At 37.0% G+C, this 15204-nt stretch overlaps 1 protein-coding gene across 5 annotated transcripts in view; it reads right to left on the reverse strand.

The window, feature by feature from the left end:
• Nucleotides 1–1718: 1718 nt before the first annotated feature.
• The window catches only part of LOC115622682 (formin-binding protein 1-like), a 37135-nt gene continuing 23649 nt past the window's right edge, over nucleotides 1719–15204 (reverse strand). The window contains exons 3-11 of one of the 5 annotated variants that reach the window (XM_030516702.1): nucleotides 11583–11698; nucleotides 8952–9002; nucleotides 6913–7057; nucleotides 6376–6845; nucleotides 6132–6318; nucleotides 4279–4601; nucleotides 4068–4202; nucleotides 3411–3577; nucleotides 1719–3348 (exon numbers count right to left, since the gene is read on the reverse strand). In XM_030516702.1, the coding sequence (XP_030372562.1) occupies nucleotides 3185–3348; nucleotides 3411–3577; nucleotides 4068–4202; nucleotides 4279–4601; nucleotides 6132–6318; nucleotides 6376–6845; nucleotides 6913–7057; nucleotides 8952–9002; nucleotides 11583–11698 (1758 nt within the window). In that variant the 3' untranslated portion in view covers nucleotides 1719–3184. Of the gene's footprint in view, nucleotides 3349–3410; nucleotides 3578–4067; nucleotides 4203–4278; nucleotides 4629–6131; nucleotides 6319–6375; nucleotides 6846–6912; nucleotides 7058–8951; nucleotides 9003–11582; nucleotides 11699–15204 lie in introns of all 5 variants that reach the window. The other 4 variants (XM_030516704.1, XM_030516703.1, XM_030516701.1 and 1 more) reach the window with 4 other exon arrangements.

Below are 15204 nucleotides of genomic sequence, written 5' to 3' on the forward strand. Positions count from 1 at the left end.
CAAGTATGTATATCAAATTGGAATTCAATAAACATATTTATTTGAACACGAGTGTACTTTGAATGTGCCACGACTGTAGCATTGCCATTCGCTTTAGTACGGATATCCACCATCATGAGTTATGCAGCAGTCTATGTATAGCACGTCCAGTTCTATATCAGCTAGCTTTGCAACACATATAGCCTTTCTCACATACCTTTTGGAGAAAAGTTACGAAAACTGCTTCTTTTTATTATACATACATAGTAAAAACAAAAGGGTAAAAGGATATACATACTAGTTTAGCGAGGTTGTATGTAATATAGAGAAAGGCTTACTCTTGAAGTCTATATATTCTTGATCCTACTATATGTACATATTAATAAAAGCTAAAATAACCAAACATGGTAAGTACATGTTTATTTTATCATTCTAACTCCCCAGAAACAACTTGTGTAAACATTTGAATAGAATTAGTTTTAAAAACTGCGTAAATAATATAATCATATTCTCTCTAGGCTATTTCGTCCTTGAATTGGCAATGGAGTCGCATGGAATATTGACTTTTAAACTTGTACACAACAATTTAGGTGAAATAAGTTTCAAAAACCGTAAAGCAACTTTTAAACAATTAAAAATAATGGTATATAGCAAGGGTTTAATTGCTTTAGGTGCACAAATTTTAGCATTTCAATTTTTAATTGACATTTTTGCAAAAAATCCCAAAAAATATCCCATATGTAGTTGCCTTTAAAGACATCCTACCAAATCGCATGTGAATGTTTTACATATATAATGTAACAACATATATTTAAAGTTGACCAGAATCGGACTGCTAAAATGTCTTTCATAATGCAAAATTGGAATTGATTGATAGGTTTCAGAACTACATTTGTATGGGTATATAAACTTTCGAACTCCAACGCTAGCGTATAACTTTTTCCAAAAATAAAAGCTTCTATTTTTTAATAGACCCTAATCTATCACCTAAAGAAGTGGTACAGAGGCTATATCTAATTGCGAAGATCTGAAATTGAATTGCCAAATTATTGTAATTTGAATTGCTTGGCTTTCAGATCTCTGTGATCCTCGGCATAAATACTCGTAGTTGTCATATGCTCGAAATTGCGACATGTCCGAGAATATGCATACCCACATATGTAGGTAATAGGTGTGGAAAGGCTTTAAATATTAACAGATTTCTAGTCACGCCCTATCTCGGTGCTCCTTCCTATTTGCTAATACAACTTTAAATAGTTGTTTTCTCTTTGCTTTTCGTTCGGAAACAGGGTACAAAAACCAGGATCCAATTACATACATCAAAATTCATTTTGCACCTTTTAAAAAAAACGAATACACTTTCAGATTTATATTCATTTTATTTTTGAAATAATATTTTCTTGTCATGCCTTAGTACATATGTATGTGTGTATGTATGTATACCACTCATTAATGACGTTGTTGGTCATTCCGTCAGCCAATTACATTTTCAGTTATGTAAATACAAATTCATTATGTTTCACAATATTTTTTATTTGGGGGTGTTTTCTCAATGGCCCTTTGGTTAGCAGTTAACATTGGATTACATCCTAACTTAATCAGCGCTGACTATACTTTAACTTTTTTCGAACGCTTTAAGGCATTTCATAAGGAGCATGAAAATTAGGAAAGGTCCGACTTGTTAACTGGACACTGAGAAAACGCACCTCAAATTATTATAAATAATGTATATTTAGTAATTTTGGAATTACGTTTATATGTATTTTTATTTGCGTAAAACTAGCTATTTTCCTTTATAGTTATTTTAAACACAAACAGAATTCATGTTCGTTCTTAGCGGTCTTAGATCTAAATCATAATACAGATGTCTATGTGGTATGAAAATAAAGAAAAGGCTGCAAAAAGTAATTAAAAATAGTACTTAATTCACTCGCTCGCCCGCGCTGAACTCTATGTTGTCCCAGGCTGCAGACTTTGGGTTTTTGATTTTAGTTAAGTTTTCGTTTTGTTTTATGTTTAGTTTAAATTTATATATTAATGCACATTTGCAAAGTGACCCACAACTTTGCTTGACTTAATCGTGTTCAACATAAACATTTACAGTACCTAAAATAATTTACAAGCAGGAGCTCTGTTCTCATATTCTCATCTCTCTTATTTCCTTCAATGAATGGTTTTGTATTGTAAGCATATGCAAAAAAATGTACAAAGGTAATGCGCTTATGACAGAAAGCAATACGAAATTAAATTAGAATTATAATTAAAATTAATAATGAGTAACATATATATTGTACAATTGTTGCTATTTATATGTATTGTATAAAACAAACTATCGCGGTCCTCGTTTCAAAAATTTACATATGTTTCGTGTGTAATTTACACAAAATTGCCACAGCTTTTTAGATAATTGTTGATAGATTTCGTTTGAGTCGGTTGGTTGTGGTTGTTGTGGTAGTTGTTGTTGTGCAGGTGGTATGGTAAATACAAGTACAATCGACTGAAGTGCATTGGGCGATTAGTTTCTCTTGTTTAAAATGCCTGACGATAGCGACAAAGGCTGCAGCTTTTCCTGGTCGGCCCGAAAAGTGCAGGTGCTATCAATTAACTATGTATATTCAAATAAATGTCCGAAGCATGTTGCAAGCCGCTGCGGCTTCAACGTGCCCAGGAGATTTATTTATTATAACATTAGGCAATAATTTGGTCAGCAATGTCTAAAATGCATTGATATTATGGATTTCACATAATTTTACAAGTGCCATATAATTTAGTAATACATACATATATGTATATGTAGATGTAAAAAATATATTTATATCATGATTGTGAAGAGGGTACCTTGTGGGTGCATTTATAGTAAGTTGCTTAGAAATACATGTGTGCGTGCACGTATGTATGAGGTCTGCCTGATTTATAGTGCATATTAGTTTATGTATGCTTGTATATTTAGATATGATATGACGTGCACAACTATATAATCATCTCTCGCTCCATTTAAAATCAAAGTAAATATACAAACAAGTTTAAACTAAGCGTAAGGCAGTTGCGATTGCCTTGGCAAATAGTCGTGGATTGGATGTGTGAGTGTGTGGATGTGGATGTGTATGTGTGTGTCAGGGTATGTTTTTAGTCTAGCGATTGAAAAATTGTGACAAAAACATATGTAAATGCTGCTTAGTAGTTAACGTTTTATAGAGCAATAATCTTAAGCAAAGAGCGTGCATTCGATATAGCTCGTGGGTACGAAGCCCTCATCCCAACCATTTGAGTTATTCGCACGACGTACACGCGTCCAACCATCGCCCTGATCGATTTCAATCACTTGTAGCTCCTCTCCCTCAGTCATGGGTATGCTGCCCTCGCTGGTGGCTGTAAATCGCGAAAGATTAAATTAAATGTAGCTTGTTCATATGAAATCGGCCGTCACTTACCTTCGAATGGGTAGAGCGCTCGACATGTACCCAAAGGATTTAATGCTTCCACCTCCGTCTCGTAGTAGGCGTCCTCGCCAATGGCATTCTCATTCGCACTGCCCTGCCCCGAGCCGGGCAGCGATGTGTGCGAGGTACCCAGCCCGCTTTCGGGACTTGCTGAACTGCTGGATTTCACCATGGAAAAGGCAAATTGAAACGAAATATTTGAAGAGTTGCAATTTCGACATTATTAAGCGTGTTATATGTTGGTCGTGTAAGCATTAAGAAAATCAACATCAGAATTTTCTACTCATTAAAAGAAGTATTACTATGCTTTACAATAAGAAAAAAAAAAACACTGTTTCTTTTCTCCTTTTTTTTTGGCACATTGTGGCACAATATTTTGGGTACATTTTTGTTATTTTTTGAAGCGATTGTACAGCATGAAAACCAAAATTGGGTGCTTTGTGCGTTAAAGAAACCGACAAGCAAACAAAAACAAAAAAACCAAACCATAGCTTTGTCGCCACTAACCGATAATGCAATTACACTACAAAATATGAGACGATTAATCGAAACAATAATGATACGATAAAGTGGTGAGTGTGTATTGTATGTTGATGTGTGGGTTTGTGGGTGGGTATATAAACATTTGAACATAGACTTATGGTGTACCCGTTATTGTTATTATTATGCCCATTTGGTATTTGCGCCACATTATCCTCAGAATCTGACCTGCTTAAGCTGCCAGCATCGTCGGGATGATCTTCGCCCTCATCGTGATGATCATCGGCGCTACCGTTGGAATGTCTGCAGTGGAAACAGGATAGTCATTACAAGTATATACATATGCTTTGTACATGCATTTATTTTTAATGTCTCTCACCTCGATGTTCGATGTCCGTTCTGGAGTTGATTGCGATTCGACTGCGGACTATTGTTGGCGACCTGTAATTGATTTGCCTTCTCCAAATACCCTTGATATTTCTTAAAGTCGGCTCTCAGCTTCTCCAGTTTGTGCTCCGATTCGTTAAGTTGTCCTTCGACTGTCATGGGATTGCCCAGCGATGAGTTCGCCTCATAGACGATTTTCATTTTCATAAGGCCGTCGCGAGCATTCGTTTCCTGTATAATTTTATGTTCTAGCTCGGCGATTTTTGCCAGCAATTTCTTGCGTCTCTGATTTGGCGGCAAATCGCTAAAGTCCTCCTTTTGGCCATCCACAGTTAACGAATTCTGTTGCGTCGAAATTATACAAATTTAGTTCAAATGTAAGTTAATTCTGCTTAAGACAGCTCTGTAGCCTATGGTAGACAAATGCAACGAGTACGAATACAAATTAAAAAAAAGAACGGGTGCCAGATAGTATATGCTAGATGGCGTTGGTTAGAAAGTAATTGAAACAACAAAAGGAGACAAAAGCATGATTAGATTGTAATTGGACAGACATGCTTCAGAATACAACTTATTTTGTAAGCACCTCAAACATAATATATTAAAAAAAAAAAAAAAAGAAATGCTTCAATAATGCTAGAGGAAACTAAAACAAACCTAACTGAAAATGTTGCCTCATTGGAACTCATACATATAAATAAAAATATTGCGGTTTGAGTCTTTTGTCTTTTACTTATGTGAGTTTAATTATAGTTTAGGACTAAGTAGATCAGATTGGAATTATTCTTGTGGTTAGATTTTGAATGTGAGAATTGTATTTGGAGATCGCTTAGATTAATGTAGGGTTAGCAGTGATGATTAGTATAGGGTAGCACTTATGATAAGCTAGTTAGAGTTACGTAGAAGAGCTGGAATGTTCATCATACCTTCATTGTGATACAGGCTTCAATTATCTGCCGTTGCTATGGCAGCGAATTTTGGTTTATATTTAAATCGTTCGAAATTGTATCACATATCGCAGTTAGTAGAGTGTTTAATTTAGTTTTTTGTTTTTGGAGTGTCGTCCGTGTAATTGTGTGAGTAAAAGCATGTTGGTTAAAGAATTAAATTTTAATGTAGCGCAAAATATAAATCAATAATTCGAGTTAATTCAATCAATTCACTTGTGTGTGTGTGTGTGTGTATGTGAGTGCGTGTGTATGTGTGTGGGTATGTCTTAAAAGAAGCCTCGTATTTGTTGCACAAAACCAAAACTGTAAGCCAAATTGAAAACAAGAAAAGCTGAACGCAATTTTCACAACTAGCAAGTATTAGTTACGAATAATGAAAGCATTTTTGGGCACATTATAGTCTTTTTAATACAAAACTTATGCATTTGTTCAGTATGGGCGCATGGGTGAGTACATGGAACGATCGTTGGTATATATATATATATATATATACATATTTATCGACTTGAGCATAGCATTACAAGAGATGAGATGAGCCGGCGCTAGCGCGCTTGCTCTGTACACTTGGTACTTACAGCAAATATTAGAACCAACGTCCCATTGTTTTGTTACAGAAATTAAGTAAATATATATACATATACATAAATATATATGTATATATGTGATGGTTGATAAAAGTAAGAAAGGAAAAGAGAATCGACGTGAGTAAACGAAAGATAGAGATTTACGGCTTAACGCATAACTTAAGACTAAGTAAACAAATATCTAATGAACAGAAAACTAACAGTTGGTGGGAGGGAAGGGCAGAGTACTAACAATCCACGAGAGAAGAAACCTAAGAAACCTAAGAACTTGGACAACGGACAAGTTAAATTGCGGTCACAGAACCGCTCACCTTATTGCTGCCGAATATGTTGAAAATGCCAACGCGCTTCCTTATCTGTTTAGCGCTGATCGTGCCCTTCAGGGTCAGGTGATTTGACGGGCCATTAATGTACTGAGAGTCGTTTAGGTTCTCCGGAGAAACCTTTGATAAGTCCTCGAAGGGTATATCTGTGGGTTGCGGGAATCCTGATTGGTATCTATGGAACAAAGTAATAATATCATATCTATGGTGCATGGGAAATAAGCAAGCAAACCTCTCTATGACTTTAAACGAGTCCTCCTTCTCGTTAATGGACTCGCCGGCCTTTACAATACCCTCCATGCAACGCGCAATTATAGGCGCCACCGATGACTCCACATCCGCTGCTCCAATTATGAATTCGCGTATGCCACGCGTGCGCTTCTCATCGAGCTCCTGCAGGCGATTGAATACGGAGGGTAACAGCAGGTTGAAGTGTTGTTGCTGCAGATTGTTCGTCTTCTGCAGTTGATTGGCGTACTCGTTTTTCGCATCGTCGGACTGCTGAATTTTTGCAGTCATTGTGTTCTTATAGCGTTCGACTTCGGCGCGACTCAGATTGAGATCCATGTCGGCCTTTTTGTAGCCTTCCACGGCCTTCTCCGACTCGCGATAGGCCTTCTCGTAATTGCGTTTAGCACGCTCAAGTGAGGATAGCTGTGTGCGGAGGTTTTCTTGCAGCATGGTGCCATCATTGAGGCATTTCTGTGGGCGAACGAGAGCTTTATAGTACTTGTATTTATTGAAACTGATATGGCTAAAGTAAGATTACCTTTCGTTCCTCGCGTAACGTTTTGGATAGCAACGTTACACCCTGAATAATCTGTAGTTGCAATGTCTCCGACACCACCTCCCTCTGGCCAGCCAAATCGCTGATCTCTTTCAGCAGATTTCGGAACGCCTGAATCGATGTAAATCTGCGTGTAAAGGAAAACCAACACATTAATGGCATGCTTTTAGGATTCATTCATTCAGCTTAGCTTGTGTAATATATTTTTATTGACGCCCACGCGCTTCTGTCATCGCCGGACTGACCGACAACAGCTCGTACATGTATGGCCTTTACAACTGTATAAGGCGCACAAAACTCGATGACGTTTCATTACCAACTCTTCAAGTCGGCAAGTCTATGGCTTGGGCCTTCAATGTGGCTACGACGCTTCATTGTCATACGTTTTACACAAATGCCATCTTGGCTCGGACATGGTGATAAATATTGAGTTCCTACGAGCACCGACATGCCTACATATTTGAGACCGTGATGTCAGTCAGCTGGCAAACGCCAACCCACAGTCGGGCCATAAAGCATAAAGAAGGGTGCTGGGGACGAATGGGAGTCTCTAGACATGCATGTAATTAAATGTGAGCTGACGTACAAAAAGATGACAGAATTTGCGTGGCACACAGACACACAGAGATTGCAGATCTGACATCGAACCCTATAATTGTGAGATCTCTATTGTACTTTGTTTACTTGAAGTTTGAAAATTATGATGTTTGATATGAAAAATTCAAATTGCTTTTCGTTTTATTTAGTCACGCAAAAACTAAGATTTTTCAGATGGGTCTAAGAAACTCAACCACTTAATATCTCGAAAAATTTTTAAAACTGCAGCCTTACCCGATTGTTAACTCTTTTTGAAATCATTGATTTATTTAACAAAAATTTAACAATATTTTCCTAAAGGACCTAGGGTTGTAAGTGCATTTGAATAAAATTAATTATAAGGCGTAGTATATTAAATGGCTAATTACTTAAATCAGAACTACTATCTACAGAATTAAAAAATACTTTAAATATTAGAAATAAGAACGAGCAAATAATGTTTATTTAGGAATTATGTGGTAGTTGAAATGTCCGGACTCAATATTATTGTATTAAATATACGTTAAAGCAGTCCACAACATTTATGAAAAGTAATTCATAAAAGGCGCATTATAGAAAATATTGATTCTATTTAAGAACTTGGATTCATATAAAGCGAACACTAACTTTTTTATGGCATAAATGAGTGTACACCCGTTTAGCTTCAAATAGCTTCAAAATGTTGTTGGCAACACCGAAAAGCATCTAGCTAGGTCAGGAGCTAGATAATCTGAAAGATTGCATTGCTGATTAAGAATACATACAAGTATCTATGATCTATGCTTGTGTACTGCCTCATACATATTTATTATTTTGGATGTAAAATACAAAATTTATATTTTGATGATATATGTAGGTATGATGATTCATATAAAGGGTACACTCGCTTTTTATATATTTTATAAAGGTTAACTCATTGGCCCCACCTCACAAATACTTGTAAGAACCATCAAATTGAATTACATTGAGTAATTCGTTCAAACCCTCATTTAAGCGTGCACCCATGCAGTGCTCTAATATTCACATTTTTTTGGGCACCGAACCAAATGGACAAAAATGTCGATCTGTATTTGGGTTCAGACAGATCTTCCATTTAGTTCTGCAACAAAGAGTGAAAGCTATTTTTCTAAGCAACACTTTGCTTCTGGTTTTGAGAATTTTGGTTGAAATTATGCGCAAATCAAATTGTTGACGCGCCCAATTAGGCACCAGTCATATGAAGACGACTTATGTGTAGTATGTATAGTATGTGTGTCTGAACTAAAATCCACTTAGCACTTCACAAACGCAAAAGGCAAACAAAAACAGAAGTTAATGTGCACAAATTGTACAGCAACGGTTTTCCGAAAAGAGTTTAAACAAACAAAAGAAAACTGAATAATATTGCTTTATGCATATGTGTGTACTTTTAATAATAATAGTAATAATATTAATATTTTGCTTACTCATTGTCTTCCTCCTCTTTCTTTTTGGGCTGATAATTTTTAACTAAGCGCCTGTAAAATAGAAGCAGAAAAGAAAAGAAATGAATATACGGCATTAGTGAAACTTGGTTAGTTTAATATGCAAAGTATTTGCATTAACACGAGACTTTTCATTTTAACTGAAGCACGCAGCACAACAGTAACAACAGCCGCAACAATAACAACAACAACAGCAACAATAGCAACAACAGTAACGAACACGCGAAGATTTCACTGTACTCGTTCATTTCTAAAATCCACTTTTCCACATCGACTGCAGTCGGCAGTTGCCGCTTTGCCGTATCTTTGTGGTCTAGTTTGTGTTTCTTTGTATCATTATTATTATTTTTACTATTTTTGGTTAGATGGCTTGGGAACTGCATGGCTAATACTTTGGCGCGTAATGATAAAGTCATCAAAAAAAAGTAACAGAAACGGTAGCCGGCAGAGATATAGTCGCAGTCGAAGCCGCAGCCGCAAGCTCTGACTGTCACAAGTCGCAGGGGCCAAGTCAGTCATCATCAAGTCATAAAAGTACGAAGATGGGGCGCACTGCGAAACTCTCGACTCATTTTGAAGCAAAAACAAATTGTGGGAACTGCGGTTGATTCGCCTCTTGGCCGGGACAGTTGGCGCATTGTAATCAAGCCAAGTCAGCGTCGCAAACCAAATGGGAAACTGATAGCCGTGGCTAGGCATTAGCCGCCAACTGGGGGCCTCGATTTTCGAACGGTAGTTCCCAACACCTTGGCAGACATCACACACTCATAACACTCGCTATACAAGTATCTACTGCATACTGCCACTATACACAATCATTTTCAAGCGAATTAAACAATTATGACGAGTCAAACAACCCACGACAAATACGTATGTGGGTGCGCTTGTAAGCTTGTGGATGGATGGATAGATGGATAGCTGGTTGGCCCACTGAAGTGTCATTTTAGTTTCATTGTGCAATTTGGGTTCGGCGTGCGCCTCGAATTCCAAAACGCAAGACCAAAGGCGTCGTGTGGTCGACCGTCGCTTGGTCAGCGCTTGTAACCGAAGCCTAATCCCATTAACTCTCTTCGATAGGGCGACTGAATGTGTGAATGTGTGTGTGTGTGTTTTTGTATTTGTATTTGTATTTGTGGTGGCAAAGTCCAAACGCGCTGTACTCGTAATTGGAATTCAGCGAAATGAATATGTAAGTGCCTCGAGTGTCGCGTGGCAGGCGTGTGGACACCATTGGGGCAGGTCAAGCCGAACTCTTGGTATTTTCAACTTTTTTGTCACACTCGGCGTATGCGCAACGTTGATCAGAGGTCTTAGATATAGGAAAATGTTATGGTACATAAAAGATCAGCATGCTCCTTGACTCCTTGAAACACTCGTTCCACATGCTTGTATATTGTATTTGAATACAACTGACTTGATTTTTCCTATTTTTAAAAAGCCCTGCTTAGTTAGAAACGCACCTTGTATAAATATTCGGAAATATATAATTAAATCAGTTCAGCGCTCCACAGAATTTTGCCTGTTCGGATTTATAAATGTGTGTAAATAAATAATGGAATCTGCCACGCCTTACGTTTCTATAGTATTTACATTCGTATGAATGTGGCCAGAAGATATAGAAAAAATTGCACATTACTAAGCATAGCCTTTTTTTTTTTGTTTTTCTTGCCAATTTTGTCGTCTTACCACTTTCATAAAAGACAAATATATAAATATAAAAAACTGACAATCAGAATTGCCGCCACAATAAAATGCTCACGATAGTTTCGTAACAAAGCAACAATTAGTTATTCTTATTTTATTTCTTCTAGTTCTCATTTGTTCTTATTGTTCTTTGTCTTTTTTGAACGTTGGAAGGCCACAGTAAGCAGACTTTTTAATTTGAGCGCGTTGACTGTAACCGATTTGTCAGTCAGTCAATACTCAGCCAATCAGTCCAGTCACTCAATCTATTATAAAGGTTACTCATTTAGTCGCTTTCAATTAAGCGCGCTCAAGCACTTGCCCAACAGATTGATTTTTCGCTCTTTTATTTCTCTCTCTCCATATGTCTTTACAAGTTGCAGTTTCTTCCACGCCGCTGCTGTTGTTGCTGTTCTATTGATAACCTTCTTCAATTCTGATAATTCGCAGGTATAAGAACTCTGTATATATGTACATACGTAAGCGTATTTCTCAGTTTATGCCTACATTAATAATTATGTGGATATATATGTATATAGTATGCACACATTTTATTTGAATTTGACGTTTGCCAAATGCCGAATGAGGGTTAACAGCCGACAAAGCCAAAAATAATGTGTGGGGCCCACAAATATGGTCACGATTACACATAAAGGGTGCTTTTTAGATGTATTATTGCGTTGTCCATGGACAGTAACGATTTATCTGAATTTCTTTTTATATTGAACAGTCCATGGTAAAACATATATAATAAACAGTTTTAACATTTGAGTATGTGAGAATTTGTGAACTTATACTTAATAATAAAAAGGAAAGAAAGCACCCTTTACTTACAGTCATAGCGTGCGATGAGAGCCCCATACAAATCTTCATTACCCATTTATATTACCTGTAATCATGCATTGCTTATAGATCTTATTATAGCCTTACCTTAATTTGGTTGCATATTCTGATTCTATGGCCACTCGATCTCGTACAAAACTTGCATATTTATCCAGCGCTTCGATGCCTCTGTTTGTGTGAATTGATAGGTTATCGTACTGATCCTGAAATAAAGCAGATAGCAGATAACATTTATTAATAGGGCAACAGCAGTGAGTTGAGTCATTGGAATAGCATTTCATATGTGAATTAAATAAATTCCATATTGGGACCTGGATGGTGCTTATCTAGGGGGCAAATCTGCCTGACGAGCCATGTGCACACACATACTTTTTAATTAACCAACGAATACGAGGCGTATGAGCAATATCGGCGCCCACACGTTTTCGAAACGTTGCGCATACGACGCAAAAATGAAGGCGCCAAATATATTTTGCGTATGCGGCCCGAAAACACTTGAGATACCGTTGCCAAATGGCCATTCAACATTTTACAATCTCAATCCTGTTTATACTTTCTATAACCAAATAATTGTGCATTTGAAACGGAACCGCCTGCCAGATACTGATTTATTTTATACAATTTAGCGTTTAGTGCCATAAAAGCGGGGATGCAAACAATTAACAGCTGACTGTTTAAAATGACAAATGTTATGCTAAGCTTTTGCAAATAATAGTTAAAAAGCACATACACGTACATAAATAATTAATTTACCGCTGACACAAATCAACACAAATACGTCCGCACTTCCTCAATCAACCAACAAAACACAACCAAACAGACAAGGAACAGCGGCGATAAACATTATGTCATGCCATTATACGTATTGTTATTGCCGCTACTGTTATTGCTCTCTATGTGCAATTTGTAACACTTTTCAATATTATTTGTTGAGCTAAGAAATCAAAATAAACACAAATTCAAAATGTGCTCCACTTTTGTCACACGTCGTCACACAAACGCATCGTGCGAGCAGAGTCCCCACATCAAAAGATATGTATTCATTCAGCCGATGTCGCGGCGCACTTTATCGCGCACTTTACAATGGCAAACAAACTGAAATTGAATAACAATAACTAGCAAACATCAATAACAACAACACCAGCAGCAACAACAACTACTACTACAACCTGAATGGGACGCCTGCTAAAATTTGCATTGCTAAGCTCCGTCGGACTTTGTTTAGATTGTCGGACGAAATTAACATTAATTATATAACTTGCTGGAGAGTGTGTAACATCTTCGGCTCCAATTGGAGCAAAAGGCACGTCGAATTGGCTAAATGTACGCATTTGAGGTCTTTGCCGTTTCGTCGTTTTTCCATTTCTTTTATTTTCGGTTTCTTGTGCAAATTTTGTAAATCGTCTTCATAGCATACGTATAGTATACCCTTGAAAAAGGCGTTATAACTTCAATATTTTCGACTTGCCGTTTCCGGTATTAATCATTATTAATTTGTTTTATTCACTGATCATACACATATGTGATTGAAACTGTGATCAGCACTGCTGGACAACTGAGCAAATAATACTGGTCAATAATACAAACATTTAAAAAGAAAAAAATGCGAACAATAATTGAAAAACTAAGTTCAAAGATTATTAGATTAATCTAAATTGGGTTTAACATATCTCTTAGATTGAATTTAAGGACTCTGTGTAATAAAGCTGATAAAGGAAGGGTAATTCTTCTTCTGAAATTTTGATTAAATATAAGTATGTATGTATGCATGGTATAGTAAGTGGAATAGAACTGCGTAGGGTATAATGGATTCGGTGTAATAAAAATATTCGTTTTATTATTATTTCAAATATTTGCCAAACATCTGATTATTTTGCTGATGTGAAACCATGGCATTTGATTTGAGAGACGCTAACAAGGTTGCGTGGATCGTGAAATTCGACGGCGTTGCTTAAATTTTCACTCGAGCGATTGATCGATTGATTGAATTAATGGATGAGACGTGCGCGCAATTAATTAAACAATGTTAAATATATATAATTTATTTCATTAAATGCTCGACAATCGCTTGTAGAATTTCTTTCTTTCCGAAGCACTTGCATCAAACTTTCACTTCCACAAACTACTGTTGTTGTTGTTATTGTTGTAGTTGTTGTAGTTGCGAAGCTGTGGCCACCACTGGAGACACCTGCGTGCTGCAGCCAACGCCAAGTGCAGTGGGTGGGGCAAAAGGCATTTCTGTGGCTACACAAAAAATAATCAAGAAAATAGTAACAACAACAAAAAATGCACGTGAGAGTTTTGCCATTAATTGAGTTGCAAGTTGGCAAGAGACGTCAACAACTGCTGTGGCCAGAGTTCATTATCTATGCACAACATTGCGGCGCGGAGAAACTGTGGGTGTGCACACACACACATACGAGTATATAGATACATATATTATTCACATAGTCCCACATACATATATGCGATTGTATTTTGTGGTTGCCGCATGAAGTGTATGCCGCGGCCAGGCCTATAAAATGCGAGCGGGCCTGTCACTTGGGCATTTGAGGCATTTTGAAGCAAACGCTTACGTTTGCGTTTGCAAAAGTGCTTTCAAATCGAATTAATTTGTATTACAGTGGCAACAATTTTTCACAGGCGTCGCCTGCCTGGCGGACGCCTGGTGGTGCACTTGCGCAACATCCGCACCGCATAAAACCACCAACAGCACCACCAACAACACCAAACGCCAGAGAAAATGGCTATTGGATATAGTTTGAGTGTTTGTGGACCACTTTTTACACAATTGATTAAATGGCCGTCTGTCTGGCAGGAAAGATACCAATTATACTCTTACGGGTATAAAACCATGATTATGAGTCAGTCAATATTTTTGTTTGGGCTGGAGTTGTTTTTTAAAAGAACGACATACTCGTAAAAAGAAAGCAAAAATACAAAACTTAGCTCACAATTGCTCCCTAAACCGTCACTCTTGGGTGGAGATGAACTCTTGCTTGTTTTCAAAATAAAGTCGTATATCAACAAATACTTATAAGACAGTCACGCGATTAGGAAAAAAATAATAAAATTACGGTTAAAGCTATTTTTAGTCATTTTTACTAAAGGCCAGTAGTTTGTTTTACTTTACTTTTATGAAATTGTTGCTAATACTTCTTCTTATTCTTATTCTACAAATATTTAATAGAACTGTTTCTATACACTGTTTAATACACTTAAAACTTTCTTGAAGAAATTACCACTAATTTGTAGTACCTTTGAGCTTGTGTTGTTTTAATCCTCTAGGCTGCATTCTACCTTTGTGGTTCGTTTGAATAGACGATACTAAGAAAAATATACAACAATGGGACGAGTAACGCTGCACGAATACCCATAAACTTGTATATAAATATTTATTTTCAATGGAAAGTCAAAGCTATGGAAGAGCGACAGCGATCAAATTATTTATGTGTCTGCTTAAAATGGCAACAGCCAAGGGATTAAAGTTTCCTGACAAGTAAGGCGCGCTTCTTGCCGCCATGTGTTGCATCTGAGGCGAGTGGCGAGTACAAAATAATTATAAGCAGATGCAGCCGTCAGTTGCGATCAACAATCAACGCATTACCAATAATGACCGAAGCAAAAACAAAAACGTAGATTTAGCAATGCACATAAAACTCTGAACTCTATAGGCGCAGGTCAATGTCATGGTGATGCCGAAGGCGAC

This window comes from Scaptodrosophila lebanonensis, unplaced genomic scaffold (genome assembly GCF_003285725.1).
Source record: "Scaptodrosophila lebanonensis strain 11010-0011.00,11010-0021.00 unplaced genomic scaffold, SlebRS2 tig00000043-arrow-pilon, whole genome shotgun sequence".
In the NCBI taxonomy this organism is placed as follows: Eukaryota; Metazoa; Arthropoda; class Insecta; order Diptera; family Drosophilidae; genus Scaptodrosophila; species Scaptodrosophila lebanonensis.